This window comes from Pleurodeles waltl, chromosome 4_1, assembly GCF_031143425.1.
Source record: "Pleurodeles waltl isolate 20211129_DDA chromosome 4_1, aPleWal1.hap1.20221129, whole genome shotgun sequence".
NCBI classification, from domain to species: Eukaryota; Metazoa; Chordata; class Amphibia; order Caudata; family Salamandridae; genus Pleurodeles; species Pleurodeles waltl.
The window spans coordinates 938,493,522-938,516,677 of record NC_090442.1 but is presented as its reverse complement, the minus strand read 5'-3'; the positions used below and the strand labels follow the sequence as shown (position 1 = coordinate 938,516,677).

General features: G+C 43.1%; 1 protein-coding gene across 4 annotated transcripts in view; it reads right to left on the bottom strand.

Annotated features, from left to right (window-relative positions):
* BRD1 (bromodomain containing 1) overlaps positions 1–23,156 on the bottom strand; it is a 453,076-nt gene that overhangs the window by 362,000 nt on the left and 67,920 nt on the right. For all 4 annotated transcript variants that reach the window (XM_069229712.1, XM_069229715.1, XM_069229714.1 and 1 more), the window contains exons 5-6: positions 5,012–5,140; positions 705–1,017 (exon numbers count right to left, since the gene is read on the bottom strand). In XM_069229712.1, coding sequence (XP_069085813.1) covers positions 705–1,017; positions 5,012–5,140 — 442 coding nt within the window. The remainder of the gene's footprint in view (positions 1–704; positions 1,018–5,011; positions 5,141–23,156) is intronic.

The window sequence follows — 23,156 nt, the reverse complement described above, 5'->3', positions numbered from 1 at the left end:
ATCCATTATCAGTTACATAAATAGGCTCTTGGGTAAACAGTTAAAACAGTCTCTACAGTGACTCTACTGAACAAAATTAGTTTTTATCTTATTGTAAAGCAGTCAAACATCTCTGTAGACTAGTTCAAACTATCAACAAACATGCAAATTAAAGAAACTCTTCGAAGCTGCTAATTAAAGAAACTCTTCACAGCTAGTGAATGTCAAATTTCAAGGAAAACTGTATATCACACAGAAGGTGGGCACTAATCAAGACGGCTGTTAAGGTGAGAGTGCATAAAAAAAGAAAACCATCAAAATGAGTGCTTTAACCACACATTTTGAGAAACCACAAAATGCTTCATTTTTATTTGGAGATGTCATAACTAGTGTCATATAAGACATTAGCAATATTCTATTAAACATTTTAAATATACATAGACAGTAACTTGTTAGGATGACCACCTTACAACTCGAATTAAGCAGTCATGTCTTCAAGACCAATTTGTTTGCATATTGTTCACAACAAGCCTTTTTGAATCTGGAAGCTTTAATTGACTAAACTGTGCAACTTTCATACTACTGGTCTATTTATGAACAATACATTTACACGGACAATGATGCTAAATTGATAGGGATGCAATTATTTTTCAAACTAACAGACAAAAAGTCAATATACTAAATGCATGCAATATTATTTGCCCAATAGCTAAATGGAAGCTTACCTTGATCCCATGTTAAGGGCTTTGGAGGCTCTATCTTTGGTTGCTCTGGTAAATGTAGTCCTGTTTCACCGTCATAGCCAATAGCTTCTGCATCTCTCCTTGCGCGCCTGATGACAATACCTCCTTGATCTCGTAAACGCACTGCTGCCCTATAGAATGATGTGTCTTTGGCATTGTATTTCATGCAGTTATCTATCATGAGGTTGAAATCCTCTTCAAAGTCATTAAAGTTCCTATACACCTGGCATTCCAAACGATTTTTCATTGTGGAGAAATCCATAGGGCGTTTAATGTGATCCAAGTAATCTGGAACCTAAAAAGAAAATGGCAGCATTAATGCATGTGATTCATCAATAAAGACAAGATGCACAATATATATACGGACCAGGAATAAAGCCTAGTGGAAATCATTAAAAACCTTCGGTAGTTGAGTCAATCTGATGTCTCGGGCAAGAAAATAGATATTTGAACTTCAGAAACCATACTTGTGGTGATAGGTTGTTGCCCTCTTGCGGTGGGTGATGGGAGGGACTGGAGTTGGGCATAGTTGTTGGACATCTGGTCTATTGTTTAGTATTAAGGGCTCTGTGACCGACCAACTAAATGAATTTTCAAATTTATTGGTGATGGTTGTCTAAGATGGGGGCTTGTGCTCACAATGCTGTCTGTAATATAAAACCCTAATAAACAGATTTCTGCAAAAACCTTATGTAAACAACGCACAGTAAGAGCTCACAGAGCTGAAAGTGCACTGCTGAAGCAGGTTATTGCAATATGATAAAGAAGTCAACATGAGGTATTACTGATCAAGTATCAGTGTGTATTCCCCTGGCGCATCACACTGTCTAAAATCTTTTGGGACACTCCCATTCTATTAAATGTTGCTTGCTTGTATTCTGTGATATTTTTATAGTACAGTGTTAGTCTGATGTTGAGGGTTTCTATAAGACTGTATATACCATAAGTTAATAAAAAGCTTCAATCACTATTTTAAACAAAGTTAGCTTGGAGAAGATGATAATCTCGCACAAGTCATACTATGTAATTTTTGTGGCATTATCCTATCATAACTATAATTTTTATAAACCATTTAACCCTAGCATGTCAAGGCTGTCATCAGGAAAATATAACAAAGCTGACAATTGGCGTTCACCTTCAGCCAGCAGTACATCTACATATTCAAGATCCTTTCACACTATATTAGCTCACTGCTGATCAAAAAATGTTTTTCATTATAGTAGGTGTCAGTGACATGAGAGACAAGACCCAATGCAAATGACACATATGTTTGTCTATTATGCACCTGCTGTTTCTGAATTACAACTGTTATTCTAAGCACTGCAAGTATGTAATGCTCTAGGTAAAAGCCTTATAGCTTTCGGGAATATAAAGCAGACTTAGAAATATACAAAAATAAATTCCACACAGAATTTATCGAAAACAGCCAGCAACAATTTAAAAGTATATACTTGCTTTACTGTCAATTCAAACAACATATCATCCCTGCTGGTTTCCTCCTGCCTCTTCAACCTTCTCTTGTTTTCATGCCCATTAAACTTCATCTTTTTGTGGGTGAATAAGCAACCATTCACTAGTAATAATGACAAAAAGCATTTACAGTCTCCAAAGAGGCATAAATTAAAATGTTCTTTACAAACACGTGGTTATCATAAAACATGTTTTTATTTTTCAGGTGCAAGTTAATTATTTCAAACAATACTATAATGTCAAGATATCAAGCTATGTTTTTTATTTTTAAAATCAAGTAACATTAGCTTTTATTCAGTGGAGAACTAAAAGCAACCTTATTGCAAGACACCAGATAAAAACCTAAAGCAGGGGTGTGGAATTTATTAAAATACCTACTTGTCCAGGGGACAGGTTGCTTCTCAAATCTACTTGCCCTGTAAAAAGATCTACTTGTCCCTCTGGTGCCATGTAGTGTGGCGACAAATTATGGCAGCAATCTCATTATGTAAGAGCTCTGATAATAGCCTCTCTGATTATGCCAGGGCTACTACCATAGTAGGGCTTGAATACTTGCAGTTTCAATCCCTACTGTAGCAATTTCCTTATTTTTCCACCTTTCTGCAGATCTGCATACTGGGGCTGGAGGAAGCAGTAAGCAATAGTTCCAGGGCTGGAATGCCTTTGAGTCTGCAAACCTACTAACCTGAATGTTTTAAAGATTTTCACCAGCTTCTCTCTAATGTTTTTCCATAATAAGAAAGGTTGGAAATTTACTCATGACAATGGCAGAATTAGAACTTCTCCCACGGTTGGGAAGAAAGTGGCTGGAGGGAAAATATACTTGCAAATGCTCAATAGATTTTCACATGAGCAAATCTACACGTGCATTTACCCATGCTAAAATACAGTTCACAAATATTTTATTGGGGTACGATTTTCTGGTATACTTCTCTTGAAAGCCACTAATTCAAAGACATATACCATGGGTGCACTTTTGTGACTTTCTTTAAGAATTTGGGGCCACATGTAGGTAGGTTCAGATTTGCGACTCGCAATTTGCGAGTTGCAAATCCGAATGGAGGATGGTGTTCCGGACACCATCTGCGATTCGCAAGGGGGTCGCAAATGCCCACCTCATGAATAATCATGAGGTGGGTTGCAATTTGTGACCCCCTTGCGAATGGCGGCCCTCACAGGGATGGTGGCCTGCTGGAGACAGCAGACCACCATGTCTGTGACTGCTTTTCAATAAAGCAGTTTTTTTTTTGGTAATGCAGCCCGTTTTCCTAAAAAGAAAACGAGATGCATTACAAAAACGAAAAATGAAATGTTTTTATTTCATTTTTTCAGAGCAGGCACTGGTCCACAGGACCACTGCCGGCTCTGAAAAAATGTTTACAGTGACATTCACAATGGGGAAGGGGTCCCACGGGGACCCCTTCCCTTTTGCGAATGGGTTAGCACCCATTTGAAATGGGTGCAAACTGCGACTGGTTTGCGCCCGCGGTCACAAAACAATCCTACATTGCACTGCGAGTCGCAATTAGGAAGGGAACACCCCTTCCTAATTGCGAGTCGCAAACCCGTTTTGCGATTCGGTAACCAGGTTACTGAATCGCAAAAACTGGGTTTGTGCATCACGATGTGCTTTTTGCACGTCGCAAACAGCTAAATTCGCTGTTTGCGTCACGCAAAAAGCTACCTACATGTGGGTCTTGGTCCCTAATTAGGTCTGGTGTTAACAAAGACATTTTGTTTTTATTAAACTTCTATTTCTCTCTCTCTATCGGCTGGCTTTACTGTGAGTGATCGCATTCTGCTCTCCACAAGGAGCATATTGGCACACAAAGTAGTTTTGTTCAGTGTCAGGAACTACAGCGGCAATCAGTGACGTAACGAAACTGGAGGGTGCCCCTTTGCAAAGAACATGGAGGAGCCCCCTCTTCAGACTCACTCAGGGCAGGTGCTGTGCTGAAGGGGTCCCCTGGAGGGCGGCTGCGGGGCCTTTGGTATGCCACTGGTGTCAGCTTGTGCTTTTAGAGTTCAAAAACTTTTGGGGGGGGGTTTTGCCAGTGTTTGTTACAATGTTGAGGGCCTGGTAGCTCCCACAACAATAAAGTGTTGTAAAAGCCATGTCAAAACAAGACATGCATTGATGAAACTAAAAGACTTATAAAAATATGTCGGATCAGTTGACTTTTTCCAGTGTTAGTTTATTTTCATGCTTTCCATAATCATGTTGAAAATGTTTACACTGATTTTCCATTAGAAATATTTTTTGGAAATACTAGCATGCATCAACACATTTTACTAAGTGACACTTCAAAGAAATAGCACCTAAAAGTTCATGGTAGCGAAACTTTTTCCCTATTTGCATTTTTTCTGAACATTTAAAGCAAAGACTCTTCTCTCTTGCTTACAAGCTTCTGCAAACATTTGCATCTAATCAGAGAGCATTCTGGGAGCATTATACTTAGCCTCATAGCCTAAACTTTTCAAACATGTGTGTATACGTTTTTTTTTTGTACTGGAACCAACGTCAGTAGTGAAGTGTGACCTTAAAACATTTATTTACAGCACTCACCCTAATAATGAAGGCTTTCAAATAATGAACCATAAATACAAGGTTACCTCAACTGCAGAGAGTTTCACTCTCTGTAAACTGGCAGCCAAAGGGTTTGTGCTGCAGAGGGTTGGGTCTACTTGTCCCAAGGACAAAGTAAACATGAAAACTTGTTGCCCTTGACCCTAAACAAGATGTCCGGGGCATCGGGCGATAGGAATTCCACATCCCTGCCTAAAGTGTGTTAAGTTACACGATTGATGAAATCCAGTACCTCTGTCAGATTTACTGGTTGGGCAAATATGCTACCGATGTCTTTTTCCTGCACTTGATCGATGACAGACCGCAGCAACACTGTAAATGGAGTTAAGTGAAGCTCCATGGCAAGTTCTTCAAATCTGACCTGAGGAAATGAAAAGATCACATGAGAATCAATTACTACCTTGACTTTCAACATTAAATGCACAGCATTCATTTTCCTAATTGCACAATGAACTCACACCCAACAAGATTAAGCTGCTTAGAGTCACCAGTGCAAATGCCTCCTGTGTTTGCAAAGATTCTGCAAGCACACACACTTTAGCTGAAAGTTTAGCCATTAACAAGTCTTCTGTTTAAGAAAATGATTACATACCTGTAACTGAGTTCTCTGTCATTAGTATCTTTCACAAAATCACGTTTGAATCATTTCCTGTTGTCATGCTGGGAGATTTATGGTGATTATACATTAGGATACAGGCAAAAGTCCCTAGAAATACTTTGGAAACAGCTAGCCTTAAAAGCCCAAAAACATTATTTCAAAAAATGTCCAATGATCTTGCTGATCACTTATGGGCCAAGAGTCAAAGTATCAATAGAGATTAAGATGATGAGGGTCCCAATTCAAAAAGAGATGTAAACCCATTACTAGAGTCAGCATACCCACTATCAGTGCAGTAATTATACAGCTACTGCAACACAATCTTATTGCACCCGCACAAGTGAGGTTCTACACCAACTATTGTAGATAGCAAAAAGAAAACACCAATGGATACTAAAATTGCTGCTGCTGTGTAGATTACTGTAAACTGAATAAGGTTCTAGCCTTTATGGCATATTAAGTGCCCGCTTCTCATGAACTAAAGACAGTGATCAGTCCCAAAGCCACTTGATTTGAGAAATGGGTTTTGGAAGTGACCCCTCATGAATTATATCAGAGAATATACTGTCACATCTGCTATAATCTTTATACCTGGAATGCGCTTCTCCGGGGTTCTGACGCAGATGACAAATATTTTCCACAGGATAATAGAGAAGATGAAAATTGATTACTTACCTGTGACTATGGTTCTCCAGTACTGGTATCTTTCATAGAATCACATTCTGTAAACATCCCCATCGTCGAGGTGGGAGTCCAACGGTGGTATGCTCAAATATAGACAGCAGTAAGTGGACTACACTAGGCCTCATTGGCATAGGCAGGCACTGCTATAGCCTATCCTTGTTCTTTTTAAAAAAAGAACCAAACGTGAACTACAACCAATCATGCCCCAGCACCCTCTAGAACACTCCCAAAAGAGGATGAATCCCTCAGATTTTCTAGTACGAGTGTGAAGTATATAGTTTTATATTTGAGGGGGGCCTCTAAGAGGAGGAGGGTGGGTCGCATGTGAATCTATGAAAAGATACCAATACTGGAGAACCATAGTTACAGGTAAGTAACCAATTTTCTTATCCAGTATTGGATCTTTCATAGATTCCCATGCTTGAATTAGAATATCGAGAAGTAAATTTACTTTGACTATAACTTTACTGGTTATAACAATAATAATAACAGTCATAATAACCATAGTTAATATAGATAACAATATAAGTAATGATAATAATAGTAATAATAATAATAGGCGAGTATTGATAATGTACCTATTAAGTGTAAGGTGAGAAAAACACAGAGGCTCACCTTAATTGAATAGATGTCTTAGCACTGCTTGGCCGACGACTGTGTCCGTTTTCTACGTCTCATCCAGGCAGTAGTGCTTTGTGAACGTATGTTGACTGGACCATGTTGCTGCCCAGCAGATATGTTGTAGAGGCACTCCAGCAAATAGAGCTGCGGAAGTGGCTACAGCCCTGGTGGAACGGCCATTAACCTTACTGCATAAAGGCTTTCCTGCCTGAGAATGACAAAATTCTATAGTCAATCCAATCCATCTGGCGTTGGTCTGCTTAGATACAGCACAGCTCTTCTTTGCATCGCCATATGCTACGAACAGCTGGTCAGATTTTCATATTCAATACATTCTTTTAAGATAAAACTTCAGATATCTCTTTTCATCCAGCTAATGTAAGAGTCTTTTCCGCTACTGTTTGTGGATTTGGAAAAAAAGTTCATAACATTACTGGCTCATTCAGATGGAAATTTGATGGTACTTTCGGTATATACTTAGAATCTGTCGAAGTATAACACTGTTTGGAGTGAACTGAAGAAAAGGATCCTTGATGGTGAAGACTTGTATGTAAGTCACCCCCCTCGCTGATGTGAGCGCTAATAAAAGTGATGTTTTCCAAGTAAGGAATTTTAATTCTGACCTGTGAATAGATTGAAATGGGGCTTTAAGAGTTGCCCTAGCACTACATTTGAAAGACCCTTGGGGAATTGTTTTACAATTCTGGAAGAGTATAACGAGGGTCCATGCTGAGAGCAACGGAATCTTGAAATTGCTGCTACATGTACTCTCATTGATGAATAAGAAAGTCAAGATTTTGCTAAATATAGCAAATAAGGAAGTATTTGCTCCAGCGGTAATGCCATAGGATGGATTCCTGAAGTGACACACCCCAAGCAGAAGCGCTTCTATTTAAACTTATAGGGCTTATTGGTAGTTTTGGCCCTGGCTTTTGCTAATATTTCTCTGCATTCTGGCGGAATGTTCAAGGTGGAAAACTCATTGAATTCAGGAGACAGGCCGATAAGTGTAGAGACGATGGGTCCGGATGTCTGACTTGGCCCTGGTTCATGGTCAGCAGGTGTGAGTTGAGCATGCGGTTGTTCAGAGTATAGAGGGAATTCTGTGAACCAGAACTGTCTTGGCCATTTGGGTGCTACGAGGAGGAGATGGCATCCCACTGTTTTCATCCTGCTGATCACCCAGGGAATCAAAGGAATTGGGGGGAAGGGAAGATGGCGAGGCTGGCGCATAGACATAGATTCCTGATCATCTCATCAAAAAGGCATTTCCTCACATCCCTTTTTGGGGATGCCAGCTTACGTAATATGGGCATTTCTTGTTTTGACCTGTGGCAAAAAGGTCTGGATTCGGCTTGTTTATGTGAAGCTTTTTGTCCATTTGCCACCAGTTGACACTTATTTGCAAATCCTGAAGGTGGGCACCCCAACCTTTGAGGGGCGCATCTGTTGTTATTATGAAATTCAGAACTTGTTGCATAAATGAGAGGCCCTTGGACAGATTTCACAGTTTTGTATACCAAGACATGGCAGTTTTTATCCCTAGTGTGGTCTGAATCGGATGTTCGAAGGAGCCATTCACCTGGAGCCACTAGCTGTCTAACCGCGCCTGCAGAGGCCGTATATGTCATCGGCAATTCTGAACCAACGGAATACATGAAGTAATCATTCCCATGAATGACTTGTAGATCCGTACTGAAACAAACTTTTTTTGCTGACAGCTTGTGAGCCATTTTTCGCTGTCTCTCCTGGGATGGAAATGCTTTGTTTTGTGTAGTCAATAAATATAAGGTACACTGTTCCAAAATAGACTGTCGTCCTAGGGGACTGACGATATCAGGAGCAAGAGCCATAAAGCATCGCAATGGATGACTAGCATCAACATCGGGAAATGCTCCTCACCAGGCCGGCACTGCAATGCCTGGCGGGCACCCCGGGAGGGGGGCTCTAGACCGTACTACTCTGATCGTGATTGGTAAGATCAACTATACAGTCAAAGATGCTTACATTCAGGCACCAGTACACAAAGGAGAGGTAAAAAAAATAGTTAAAATTGGTTATTCATCTCACAATCTACATCATAATTCAATCAGTATAATAAGGATGAAGACCAAGATTAAAACCAAAAAATTGAAAGTCACACGTAGAGTATAATGCTCAAATACTTTAAAAAAACAATTACATCTCAGAGGACTCCAGATTTATAGGACCTCTAAGTTCAGGTCGACATGTTTCACGTCTAGCTGTCCAGCCGGATCCATTGATGCTTCATCAGGACCAAACACTTACAAAATTTAAATCACCTCTTCATAAGAAAAAGAAACAACCTCAAATTAGGGTAGAAAAACCGGTCACTTACATTTAAGTAAACTGGTTAAATCAGGTCGCCCTAGGAAACAAACACATAGAAAATACACACACCAAAAGTACCCAAAATGTGGTTAAAAAGGTGGTCAAATGCATATACAAGTGATGGGTCACTAAAAAAGTGTATTAAGACGAGCTTACCATCCCCAAGTCGAGAACAGGTCCCTTGGGAAGCACGTTCCAAGGACTCAGATTGACTCTTGTGCACGGTGAATAAGCACAAAATCAGACTTTAACACCACCATCCATATATGAGATAAAAGAGATTAAATCCTGTCACATGTGCAGCTTTTTTTTTTAAAAGGGGGAAGAACTTAAGAAAATAGAGTTTGCTCAGCATTTATAGCGGATGTACGCAAAACTGCTGGGTCTCATTAGTAGCAAGCAAAATGTAGACCAGAGTTAGATTGTCTTGAAATATCGTCGTCTCGACAGGTCTGGAGCCCAAGTTAATCTCTTGTAATAATGATGGCAACAAATGTGCCAGCCTGTCAAAGATTCAAGCAGCCTGCGCGTGCCACAAGTGCAGGAAATACTTACAATTAAGTTGCTGGTCCACTACTATGGACCTACCCTCTGAAACGGCGTTTCGAAGAACAACTGAGACGGGCGCCGTCAGAATTATAAAAAGACACTACGAACCCGGAAGTGCCAGATCTCCAGGTTCGTGCACGTCTGTGTGGTGAAAATAGAGACAGGAGTAGCGCAATGTAGTCCCTTAGTGCAAGCAATCAAAATAAAAGAAGGACTACCTTCCTAGTGAAACCGGAGGACCGGGAGGCTGCATAGAGATTAGCAGTGACGAAGGAGAAGGAGGAGGCAGGCAAACCCCAATCTAATGAAAATAAAACGTGCCTATAACCAAAAGGAACTAATATTGAGCTGATTTCACATATGGAATCACATAGTGGGGCAGCAATGTTGAAGTGTCCATTCTCTTTAACCTATTCACATCAATAATAAAAGGTAGTGGGTTAAGTTAAGATCAAGAGAATCTAAGTGTGTATATAGATCCTCAGCATCAGGATGAGAGTGAAGTCCAGGGGATGTCATCGTTCAACCCCCGTAGGTTAGTCCCCAATTTAAACACCCATCTTTGTTAAATCCTGAAAAATGCCCCAAGGTCATCAGGTCGAATTCTAGGTGCTTCTATTACCACCCACCAAAGGTCATCGGGGGAGTGTGAAGAATCCCAAAAATGTGCACTCAGTTTGGTTGTAATTCTGTTACATCTGATGTTGCTTCTGTGTTCGTTAATACGTATCTTAACAGGTCTGGATGTCATGCCAATGTAATGTAAATCGCAAGGGCATGTTATCATGTAAATACAATTCCTAGTGTTACAGTTGATGTGTTTCTTAAGACGCCAGGCACCCACAGGATCTAGATTCAGTATCAGAAAGTGCCTGGTGAGAGAATACATATTACAGTTACCACAAGGATGATGACCCTCCACAGGGGGGAGACCCCATAAAGTCTTTTGGGTAGGAGTGTCACGTGGGACTCGTGGGCGGGTGTGGACCACAATGTCCTTAATGTTAGCAGTACGCTTGAAAGCAAAAAGAGGTCTTGAAATTTCACAACCCCCACTCGTAAGAATTGACTAGCTTTTGCTGATCAATTTCTTAATTGAGTTCGATAAAGGAGTGTAGGTGGAGACGCACGTCAGTCTGGTTTGGAGCTCCTTCTCAATGGTTGCTAACAAGGAGTCCCTGTTGTTATTCCTGCTCTTTTACGCGCCTGGTTGACAATTCTTGGGGGGTAATGACGTTCAAAATGTTTTGTTTGAAGAGAATTAGCCTGTTGATCAAATTCTTGAGATGAGCTACAATTGCGTCTCAGCCGTAAAAACTGGCCAACGGGTAAATTAGCCCGTAAAGATTTCACATGATGACTTTCATAAAGTAGAAGAGAGTTACGATCTGTGGGCTTATGGTAAACGCTGGTAAGCAATTTACCATTGTCAATGGTAATCATCAGATCTAGAAAGGGTAGATGTGAGGCCGATACAGTAGCAGTGAATTTCAAAAAGGGGTCAAGAGTATTGATCCAAGCTGTAAAGTTATCTGCCATAGTCAATGATCCTTGCCATATGATTAGGATGTTGTCTATGTAACGTCGCCATAATTTTATATGCTTATGGTAAGGATTGACTGGCGGTAAGATATGTATTTTTTCAAATTCGTACATATAGAGGCAGGCCAGACTCGGAGCGAACGTGCTGCCCATTGATGTTCCTCGAATCTGATGATAGAATTGATCCTCGAAAAAGGAAGAAGTTTTCTGTCAAAGCCAGTCTGGCACATTGCATAATAAAGGACACAGGGGAGGAAAGAGGAGTTGACACTCCTTGGAGAGCAGACTCAACAACCTGTAGAGTCGCTTCTTGTGGCATGTTAGTGTATAGTGCCTCCACGTCCAAAGTAATGATACCCTGTACAAAACTGGAGTCATTAATGGCTTCAATTAGATTCAAAACGTCTTTAGTGTCTTTAAGATAAGTAGAGGAACTCCTCACTAGTGGCTGTAAAAAATGGTCGCAAAAGATTGACAATGGTTCCAAGACTGAGCCCAACCCAGAAACAATAGGACGACCCAGGGGAGGTGTCCTTCCTTTGTGGATCTTGGGTAAGCAATAGAAATATGGAATGCGGGGGTGAGGTGTATCCAAAAATTCAGCCTCCTTAGGTGAAATCCACAAATTATTCCTAGCTTCTTCGATAAGGCATCTAATCTGAGTCTGTATTCTTCCAGTAGGATCATTCATTATTTTAGCATAATAAGTAGAATCACTTAAAAGACGTAGACACTCACATCTATAATCAATAGAGTTCATGATAACAATAGCCCCGCCCTTATCAGCCTGCTTGATGGTTATATCGGGGTCGGATGCTAAGGATAGCAGAGCCCTCTTCTCTTTTGTAGGGGTGTTTATATATGTCTGTTTTGGACGTAGTTTGTTTAAATCAGCTAACACCGCTTTTTCAAAAGTCAAAACTTCACTCGGCATAGTTACTGGTGGTGGAACAAAAACTGAGGTTTTTTTTTAAACCTGAATCAAACGATTGGGGTTCCACTGATTTATCCTTAAAGAAAAAATGTAAGCAAATCTTACGAAAGAATTGGGCAAGTTCGATGTGCAAACGGAAGAAGTCTTCCTCAGGGGTAGGAACAAACCCTAAACCTCTGTTAAGCACATTGGTTTCAATCTTCCGTAAGTTGTCTAGTTGATAGATTAACAACTAAGTTCTCATCGGGGTTTTTTGTGTGTGGCTCCTGGTAACCATCTGGGGTTCTTCTCTGGACCACTGAATGTGTCTGCCTCTTCCTTTCCTTCTGCCTCTGCCTCTGCCCCGGCCTCGGCCTAAAAAAGGTGCAAATGACATCATTGGGCGTGGTTGAAAGAAAGGGTAAGGTGGTTGCCAAGGCATTGGTTGATGTATAGGATATAGAGGATAATTATAGAAAGGTTGGGATTGGTTCTCATCTGTGCTCCACCCATCAGACGATGATCCACTGCTGTAATTACAAGGTTTTTTTATAGGAGGAAGAGGATTCGTCTGATGAGCGAGATTGATTATCCACATCATAATCCTCTTTTATATAGGGATAGACCTTCTCTCGGCTAAACTTAACAATGTCTTTCTGAAGTTTAGTAATCTTCTGTTGAGTTAGAAACTCCTTAGTCTCATTCAGCTCAGCAGTAATTTCAGAAAGACGGCTTTTAAAAGCTGTCAAGGTGATCATGGTTTTTAAAGTATTCTCTATAGCACTAATTTGAATAGTGATAGTGTCAGCCAGACGTTTGGAAGTGTTGATAATTAAAACCAGCCAATCTCTGGTACTCTTCCAAGCTATCTGGGCCCAATCCTTTCTAAAAGCTAAGTCCTGTAAAAAGATATGTGGTATATTGGATACAAGGAGACCGTTAGGTGCGATGTTTGCACGTAGATATTCGGTCATAATCGTACCGTGCATGACAGTTTTTATGAGTTCTCATTTCAAGGTGGATAATTTGTCCCAATCAGTCTTGAGACTGCCCGAAGTGGCGGACCCATCATTATTTAGAAAGGAAGGTGTCTGCAAAATTGCTGATACCATCTGATCATCATAACTAAGGCCCTGGAAATCCTCCATTTTGATAATCTCACCAGGGCTATGAAGTAGGTATTACAGGAATTTAAAAGGTCCCACAGCTGTCTGCTGTAGATAAATCTCAATCAAAAAGGGGGGGGGGGGGGGGGGGGGGGGGGACCGGGAGGTTATATGGTCCAGTGTACAATCTCCCAACTGTAGTCAATAAATATAAGGTACACTGTTCCAAAATAGACTGTCGTCCTAGGGGACCGACGATCTCAGGAGCAAGAGCCCTCAAGCATCGCAATGGATGACTAGCATCATCATCGGGAAATGCTCCTCACCAGTCCGGCACTACAATACCTGGCGGGCACCCCGGGAGGGTGGCTCTAGACCGTACTACTCTGTTTTGTGTAGTATCTAGTAGTGCTCCCAATCTTTTCGTGGAATGGAAATGCGACTTTTGATGGTTGATGGTATGGCCCAGGCTTTGGAACAACTGCAGGCCAATGGACGTGTGTTGCACCACATGATATCTTGTGGATGCCTTTATGAGCCAATCATCCAAGTATGGAAAAACCTGTATTCCTAGTTGTCTTAGACGAGCTGCTACTGGGGCTAGCATTTTGGTAAATATTCTGGGGGCTGACTTTGGCCCGAATGGTAGGACCCTGAACTGTAGATGCATAAAAGCTACCTAGAAACTGAGAAATTTGCGATTAACTCGATGTATTGGGATATGAAAGTATGTATCCCGGAGATCTAGAAATGTCATGTGATCGCCCGTATTTAAGAGGCGTAGAACGTCCTGAACCGTTACTAAACGAAACGTGTATTTTCAGGAACTTGCTTAAGGCTCGCAAATCTAAAATGGGACGCTAATCTGCCCAAGGTTTTTTCACCAGTAAAAAGCAGGAGTAAAACCCCTGGACTCTATGGAGGTGGTGGGGTGATCTCCAATGCTCCTTTGTGTAGATATTTCCACGAGGAGTTGCTTTAAACGTGAAGGCAGTGGTTCTGATGGAGGAGTATTTGGAGGTTTTCTTGAGGAAATCTAAAGTATGCCCCTTGGAAACTATATTTAGTACCCATTTGTTTGATGTTATCACTGACCACTGAAGGATGTGGTAACTTATGCGGCCTCCAATCTTTGATACGAAAGTGGGGTAGGTATCTGGTATCAATGTGTGGTCAATGTGCTTGTACGCAGCTGTTTGGGGTAATCTGTATTGCTGTTGTCCATACTATGATCGATGACCTGTTTGGCCTGCTTGTTACTGTTGCCTATACGGTTGGTACCCGCAGTGAAAGGAATAAGTTCCTCAGCTTCCAGCCATTCGAAAGGGTTGTTTTTTGTACTGCAATGTGCCCAGAGATGTGGTTGTGTCCATGTCCACCTTGATAGATTGCAAAGCTTCATCCACATGTCTTCCGAGGAGGCATTCACCATCGTATGCCATATCGAGTATCTTGCTCTGTATTTCTGGTCTAAAGGAAGTAGATTTCAGCCAACCCTGCCTGCGCAAAACTGCTGCCCCTGCCAGCTGCTTGAATCCTGTTAGGGACATGTCAATGGCACAAACAATTATTTTAGCTGCAACCCGTTCCCCCTCTTGTGGTACTTTCTCTGCCTCCAGTTTAGCGTCCTCAGGTAGATGGTCAATGTGTGTGGATATATCTGACCACATTTGTCTATCTTATCTGCCTAGAACGGCTAAAGAATTTGCAGCTTTGACAGTTACTGCTGCAACAGAGGAGAACTTCCTCTGGGGCTTTATATTTCTTATCTAAATGTGGTATTTGAAAAGGTATTGTAGCTGGATTCTCCATCGCTTCCTTCAATATAAAATCTACAATAGGTATGGCTCTGGCTCCTTAAAGTCATAGAAGAAACAGCCTGTCCCTCTAGAAAGGATGGGTAACTCGAAGCGCTTAGCTGCTTCCTCCATTAGGTTATGGAACCCACCGATATCTTCAGGTTGAGAGTCTACAGGTACTGTGAAAGATGGCGATGGAGTAGGTATTAGGTAATCGTCCCACTCACTAGGTGTAGCACCTGTTATTGCTCCTTCTTCTCTTTCCTCATCTGTGGTTTCAGGGTCATCCTGAGTTGGTTGGTCGAAAGGCATTACTGCATCTGGTATGAGTGGAGTTTCCAGGTGGATAGGGAAAGGTGTCTGTGGAACTGTTTCCCGTTCATGAGGTTGTGGAACTGGTGTTGCCAGTACAGAGGGTGGAAATCCTCTATAGTAATCGTCCAACATATTTTGAAGATTTGTTACCAATGACATTGGCATAGTTATGGAGGGTCCCTATTGCCGTATTCAGAATGCGAGGGATCTACCTGGTCTCTTGCTGAGTAATAGTTTTCCTGGTAGTGATCGTCATCATCTAGATCTTGACACGACGTTGAGCTGCGATGGCCTGCCCGCTACCCAAAACATGCCTTTGTTCTGAGAGTATACATCACCCTTGTCGTCTAAAAGGTGTTGAGGAGGTTATCGCGACACCTCACTTGGAGAAGTATACATTGGGAAAATTGCAGAGGATTTTCTCCTCACTGTTATCAATGATGTAGGAAAGTACCATCTTGCCTGGCATGTTACCCCCATATTTCACTGTATATATGTTGTTTTAGTGTATGTGTCACTGGGACCCTGCCAGCCAGGGCCCCAGTGCTCATAAGTGTGCCTTGTATGTGTTCCCTGTGTGATGACTAACTGTCTCACTGAGGCTCTGCTAACCAGAACCTCAGTGGTTATGCTCTCTCTGCTTTCTAAATTGTCACTAACAGGCTAGTGACCAATTTCACCAATTCACATTGGCATACTGGAACACCCTTATAATTCCCTAGTATATGGTACTGAGGGACCCAGGGTATTGGGGTTCCAGGAGATCATTATGGGCTGCAGCATTTATTTTGCCACCCATAGGGAGCTCTGACAATTCTTACACAGGCCTGCCACTGCAGCCTGAGTGAAATAACGTCCACGTTATTTCACAGCCATTTACCACTGCACTTAAGTAACTTATAAGTCACCTATATGTCTAACCTTCACCTGGTGAAGGTTGGGTGCTAAGTTACTTAGTGTGTGGGCACCCTGGCACTAGCCAGGCTGCCCCCACATCGTTCAGGGCAAATTCCCCGGACTTTGTGAGTGCGGGGACACCATTACACGCGTGCACTATACATAGGTCACTACCTATGTATAGTGTCACAATGGTAACTCCGAACATGGCCATGTAACATGTCTAAGATCATGGAATTGTCACCCCAATGCCATTCTGGCATTGGGGAGACAATTCCATGATCTCCGAGTCTCTAGCACAGACCCGGGTACTGCCAAACTGCCTTTCCCGGGGTTTCACTGCAGCTGCTGCTGCTACCAACCCCTCAGACGGGTTTCTGCCCTCCTGGGGTCCAGCCAGGCCTGGCCCAGGAAGGCAGAACAAAGGACTTCCTCAGAGAGAGGGTGTTACACCCTCTCCCTTTGGAAAAAGGTGTCAGGGCTGGGGAGGAGTAGCCTCCCCCAGCCTCTGGAAATGCTTTGATGGGCACAGATGGTGCCCATCTCTGTATAAGCCAGTCTACACCGGTTCAGGGATCCCCCAGCCCTGCTCTGGTGCGAAACTGGACAAAGGAAAGGGGAGTGAACACTCCCCTGACCTGCACCTCCCAGGGGAGGTGCCCAGAGCTCCTCCAGTGTGCTCCAGACCTCTGCCATCTTGGAAACAGAGGTGCTGCTGGCACACTGGACTACTCTGAGTGGCCAGGGCCAGCAGGTGACGTCCGAGACTCCTTCTGATAGGCTCTTACCTGTGTTACTAGCCTATCCTCCTTCCTAGGTAGCCAAACCTCAGTTTCTGGCTATTTAGGGTCTCTGCTTTGGGGAATTCTTTAGATAACGAATGCAAGTGCTCATCAGAGTTCCTCTGCATCTCTCTCTTCACCTTCTGCCAAAGGATCGACCGCTGACTGCTTAGGACGCCTGCAAATCCGCCACAAAGTAGCAAAGACGACTACTGCTACCTTGAATCGCTGATCCTGCCGCCTTCTCGACTGTTTTCCTGGTGGTGTATGCCCTGGGGGTAGCCTACCTCCTCTCTGCACCAGGAGCTCTGAAGAAATCTCCCGTGGGATGACGGAATCTTCCCCCTGCATCCGCAGGCAACAAAAAGACTGCATCACCGGTCCTCTGGGTCCCCTGTCAGCACGACGAGCGTGGTCCCTGGAACTCATCAACTCTGTCCAAGTGACTCCCACAGTCCAGTGACTCTTCAGTCCAAGTTTGGTGGAGGTAAGTCCTTGCCTCCCCACGCTAGACTGCATTGCTGGGTACCGCGTGATTTCTTTATGTTTGTAGTCGACAGTAAAGACAATGAAGCACTTTCTGGTGGTGCTTTCTCTACTGATGGCTCTGAGTAAACCTTTTTAAGGCCTTTGAATGACTTTCTGTTGATGAAGCATATTTTCCTGACCTTTCTGTTGTTCCAAATAAAGGTGCTTGGATTTTTTAAGTACTTTCTCATGTGGTTCTGAAGAAAGTTTCTCTCTACTTTTAGGGCTTTTAAGAGATTGATAGACCTGTGAGGAGGCCTCACTCTCATCAGATGAAGGGCATTCCATTGCTTTTTGCCTCTGCAAAAGTCTCCCTTCTCTGTCTAGAAGAGTCTTATGTGTAAAGGTGCAACATATTTTGCAAACTCTCACCTTATGATCCGGATGTAGGCAGAATATACACTTCTTGTGTGGGTCATGAATATGAAGTCTTTGCTCCCCACAAGTGTCACAAATTCTGAAGAGTCCTTTCTTTAGTTTGTTGGGACATCATGTCCAATGAAAAATGTGATATATCTGAATGAAAATTTCCTGTCAGTGTGTAGTAAGAAAGAAAAGAAGCTGAGCAGAGCTCAGAGAGACTCCCTTCACATAACGTGCGGTAGAATATCTGAAGAAATCAGCCTCTGTTGGGAGTGTTCTGGAGGTGCTGTCGCCTGATTGGTTGTAGTTCAGGTTTGGTTGGTTGGAACATGGATAGGCTATAGCAGTGCCTGTCTATGCCATTGAGGCCTAGTGTAGTATACTTACTGCTATGTAAGTTTAACATTATCGTGAGACTCCCATCTCGACGACGGGGATGATTCAAGCATGTGAACCTATGAAAAATCCAACACTGGAGAACTTTTAAAATAATAATTGCCACAACAGAATAATACAGTACGTGGATGACATCCTGATTGCCAGTGAAAATATACAGTGCAAGTCTGACGGTGTTGAGATATGTCATGTGTTACAGCAGGGTGGGCTACTAATAAAGACAAACTGGCATTAGTAAATTCCTCTGTAATGTTTTTAACGTTCACAAAATATCAAGTGGGGGAGTCCATTCCACAAGACAGATTGCAGACTATAATGATGCCACACGCATTAGCGACCTCCAGTCCCTGATAAGAATATTGGTTTTTTTTCAAGAATGTTCACACCTTTGTTTGCGCACTACGTTAAACCAATTTATGAACTGATTTACATGCAATTACATGGGTGCGGGTAGAAGAACATTCTGACTCAGTTGCAAAATTTAAACAGGATGCACTTGGTTTTTAGTCGCAACCCTGAGCTTCTCATTTATAGCCCATTTTAACAACAGACACATTGGTAGTGAGTGTATGAAGCTGGCCTGGTGTGTGGTGGGTATCCAAGGTACTTACACCTTATTTCAGGTCCAGGTATCCCCTCTTAGAGAAGTGTAGGCAGTGTCTAGAAGCCAGGCTCTGTAGAAGTATCTGTGGATGAGCAGCTAAGGCTTTTGTAGGAGACATGCAAAGCTCATGCAATCCCACTGTGGTCACACAGCACTTACACACATGAAAGAAAACATTTAGTTGTACAAAAATAAAGGTACTTTATTTTTGGCACAAATCACCACAAAATACTAGACAGGTAACCCACCAAATATAGAAAGTAATACACTAAATATTTACACTAGTAATCAGAAGCAGGAACAGAAAGGGTTAGAAAACAGTGCAAATAGTAATAACCAATAATGACCATAGGGGGAGCACAAACCATATACTAAAAAAATTGAATACAAACAAGGTACCCCCACAGAGGTAAGTAAAATGGGTACAGGGTTGCTGGGAGTACTAGAAAACCACAAAGGTAAGTAACACAGTACCCCCCCAGCAACCAGGAATGCAGGACTAAATCACTGTTTTTTCCCCAAACCACCCAAAAGGAGAAAAAGAAGACACCCAGAGAAGACTGCAAGAAAACCAGAAGTGGATTCCTGAAGAAAGAAGACCTATGGAGAGAGGGACCAAGTCCTGGAGTCACAGTGGAGTCCAGGAGGAGTAGGAGGAACTACCCACCCAGCTGTGGATGCAGGAGTCAGTCGACAGTGATGAAGAACAGGTCAACAATGCAGCCCTGGAGCCGATGAAGAGATCCTGATGGATGCACAAGATGTCTGACGCCGGAAGGAAGATTGCAGACAGGTGTCATGCAGGATTTCCACCAACAGGCCTTGGCAAATGCAAACTCAGGGTACAGGAAAAGAAGTGCTCCCAGGGACCAGCAGAGAGTCCACAGGAGCAGAGGCAGCAACCACCGGAGTCCCACAGGACAGGGACACAGGAGTTGCAGAAGGAGCCCGCACAGCACTACAAAAGAGGACCACATGCCACAGGAGAACCACCCAGGAGGCTCAGGATGGAGTGCTGGGGGCTGGAGCTACACGTCGCCTGAAGATCCCTTGGTAGCTGCAAGAGATATAGGGCGCGGAGTGCTGTCCTGCATGGGATGGCAACAGCTTACCTCCACCAAAGTCGGACAGCTGGCAGAGAAGACCAAGAGGACTACTCCGGACCACAACCCGTGATGCAGGATCCACGCAGCTCAGCAGGAGAGAGGATCCACACAGCCGGTTGTCGCTTGTCGTAGATGCCTGCGGTTGTAGTGGAGTGACTCCTTCACTCCAAGTGAGATTCCTTCTTCTGCTTGTGCAGGCTGAAGAGTTGCAATCTTCTGAGGATGCACGGCAAGAAAAGTGTTGCAAAGCTGGCAGGAGCCCTGGTGACAATGTTGCTAAAGAGTCTTTTCTTCTTGGAAGCAGCTTGTTGGGTCCTGGAGGTTCCAGTCCCAGTTCCGGAGGCCAGAAGTCAAAGTGAAGGTTGCCTAGGAGTCCTGCTGGAATCTTGCATGCCAAATCTGAGGACCCACCCAGAGAGAGACCCTAAATAGCCTGAAAGCAGGATTGGTCACCTAACCAGGTGAGCACCTATAAAGAAGGGGCTCTGACGTCACCTGCCTGGCCTGGCCACCCAGATGCTCCCAGAGTTCCCTGCCAACCTTGGAAACAAGATGGCAGAACCCAGGGACCCTCTGGAGGAGCTCTGGGCACAACCCCTGGGGAGGCGATGAACAGGAGCGTGGTCACTCCGCTCTCCATTTTCCAGTTTCGCACCAGAGCAGGGACTGGCGGTCCCTGAAGCTGTGTGGAATAGTTTATGCATGGAGGGCACCAAATGTGCCCTTCAAAGCAAACCAGGGGCTTGGAGTGGCTACCCCTCCCAAGCCAGTCACCCCATACCCAAAGGGAGAGTGTGTTACCTCCCTCTCCCAAAGAAAATCCTTTGTTCTGACTTCCTGGGCTTGATCAGATCAAGCAGCAGGAGTGCAGAAACCTGTCTGAGGGGAGGCAGCAGCTGGGCTGCCCGGAAAACCCTGTACGACTGGTGGTAGCAATGCTGGGGGTCCTCTAAGGAGCACCCAGAGTGCATGGAATCATACTTCCAATACTCGCAAAAGTATTGGGGTATGATTCCAACATGTTTGATACCAACAATGCCCAGGTTCGGAGTTACTGTTATGTAAGTGGACAAAGGTAGTGACCTACATCCAGTACACGTGTAAAATAGCGTCCCCGCACTGACAACATCCAGGAAAATGGATCTGAAGTTTTTGGGGGCACCTCTGCTAGTGCAGGGGTGCCCTCACACACAGGTACCTGCACCCTGCCCTCTGGGCTGGGAGGGCCTACCATAGGGGTGACTTATAGTGACCTGGTGTAGTGACCTGTAGTGAAATACACCTGTTTCACTACGACTGCAAGGGCAGGCCTGCAGAACCATTTGCATGGGCTCCCTATGGGTGGCAGAATAACTGCTGCAGTCCATAGGGATCCCCTGGAACCCCAAAGCCCTGGTTACCTAGGTACCATATACCAAGAACTTACATGGGGGGACCAGTATGCCAACTGTGGGAAGAAAAGGTTAGTAGCAAACAAATTTAGAGGAGAGAGCATAATTACTTGGGTCCTGGTTAGCAGGATCCCATTGAACACAGTCAAACACACTGACAACAGGCAGAAAATGGGGGTAACCATGCTAAGAAAGAGGGCATTTTCCTACAGTGAGGAAATCAGAAGTGAAATGGGTTTGCTTCTCAAATGCTGTCCCTAGCAGGCAGCAGTAATACACAAGCAGCAAGAGGAGAATCCTAACTGTGTATTGGTGACTGGCCAAGTTCCAACACATCACAACAAAGCTTTAACCATTAAGACCCATCACAATACACTGAAAGTCTATGTAATGTCAGCAGTGTCACAATGGCCAAATGAACAGCTGCTCCCTGCTCCCTGCTCCACTGAGACGTGAGTGTCATCCACTCCACCCCTTCCAATACACCCTTTTGAGAACACGCAAGTAAAAACACCTCAAATCCGCACTGTTGCACAAGCCAGATCAAACAATAAACAAAAAGAAAACTTTCATGTGCTAAGAGGGCTGCAGAACAAAGTTGATAGGATCATAAACATTGTAGGGCAGTGGTTACCAACCTGTGGTCCGAGGGCCCCCAGGGGTCCAAGACACATTCCCAGGAGGTCCACAGGATTAGGCCAGGAGAAAGGCACTTCTACAGCTGGGGCTCTGATAAATACAAGTGCGTTTTTATATTTATTTCTTCCTTTGTGAAACAGTTTTAAAAGCACTGCAAAGTTCCTTGTACATCCAACAGCTTTTGGGCAAAAACTAAAGCGTCAAAATAACTCTAGTTATTAATGTACCTGCTGGAGACAGATGGGAGTTGACTCAAAGGTAGTGCAGATGGTTAATATGCGTGCTGCAAAGAACAGTACTATATGTGTATAGCACAGTCGGTTACTGCTTTTGTCACAGAGATTATTTTGCTACTGTGCAGTTCAGAAGTTACAATTGCAATTTTGTTCATAAGTTACAATCATGATTTAGCAGAGTGAGCTATGAACTGTCATTTAAGAGCTGCATGCAAACTGCACGGCACAAATTAGAATGTTGTTTTTTTCCTAGTCTTTCATTTTCCTTATGCTGTTAAAAAATGTGTGCTTGTGTAGAAATACAATCTTATTATTCAAGTCAAAGCTAACCACTGTATTGTGTTCTGAATCCTGAGTCTGTGATTCTCCAGTCCAAGCACTCGTAGAAAATGCCTACCAGTGTGGATGACATGTGAATCATACACCTTGTACTCCCCTGTAAAGTGCTTCAACACCACTAACTTGTATGAGAGGTGCTATAAAACACATTAAATACATGTGACAGAGTGGCTATGGAGAGAAGAGAGGCCCTTACAGTTCTACTTCTTTTCGCCACCACATATTTATGTGAAAAAGCTTCCTCAGATCTTATGTAACTAAAAAATGAAAAACATAAATCACTCGGGAAATGTAGAATCTGACATGAGGATTCAACTTTCCTAAATAAAACCCAACATTGAAATGTTAATCTCCGAGATGCAGCGCCAACCTTGCCATTAAAATTTTGCGATTTTTGCATATTTTTGTTCAATAATATTAGTAATAATAAGTTTGGTGTGTACTTGTTTGTGTATTTGTTTTACAAATTACTGTTTTAATGTTTGAAATTTAAATCGTACAAATTGCTTGGGGTCCCCAGCTTCCAGTAAGGATTCAGTGGGGGTCCTCAGGAGTCAAAAGGTTGGGAACCACTGTTCTAGGATAAGGTTATAGAGCATGCAGAGGACAATGGAGAA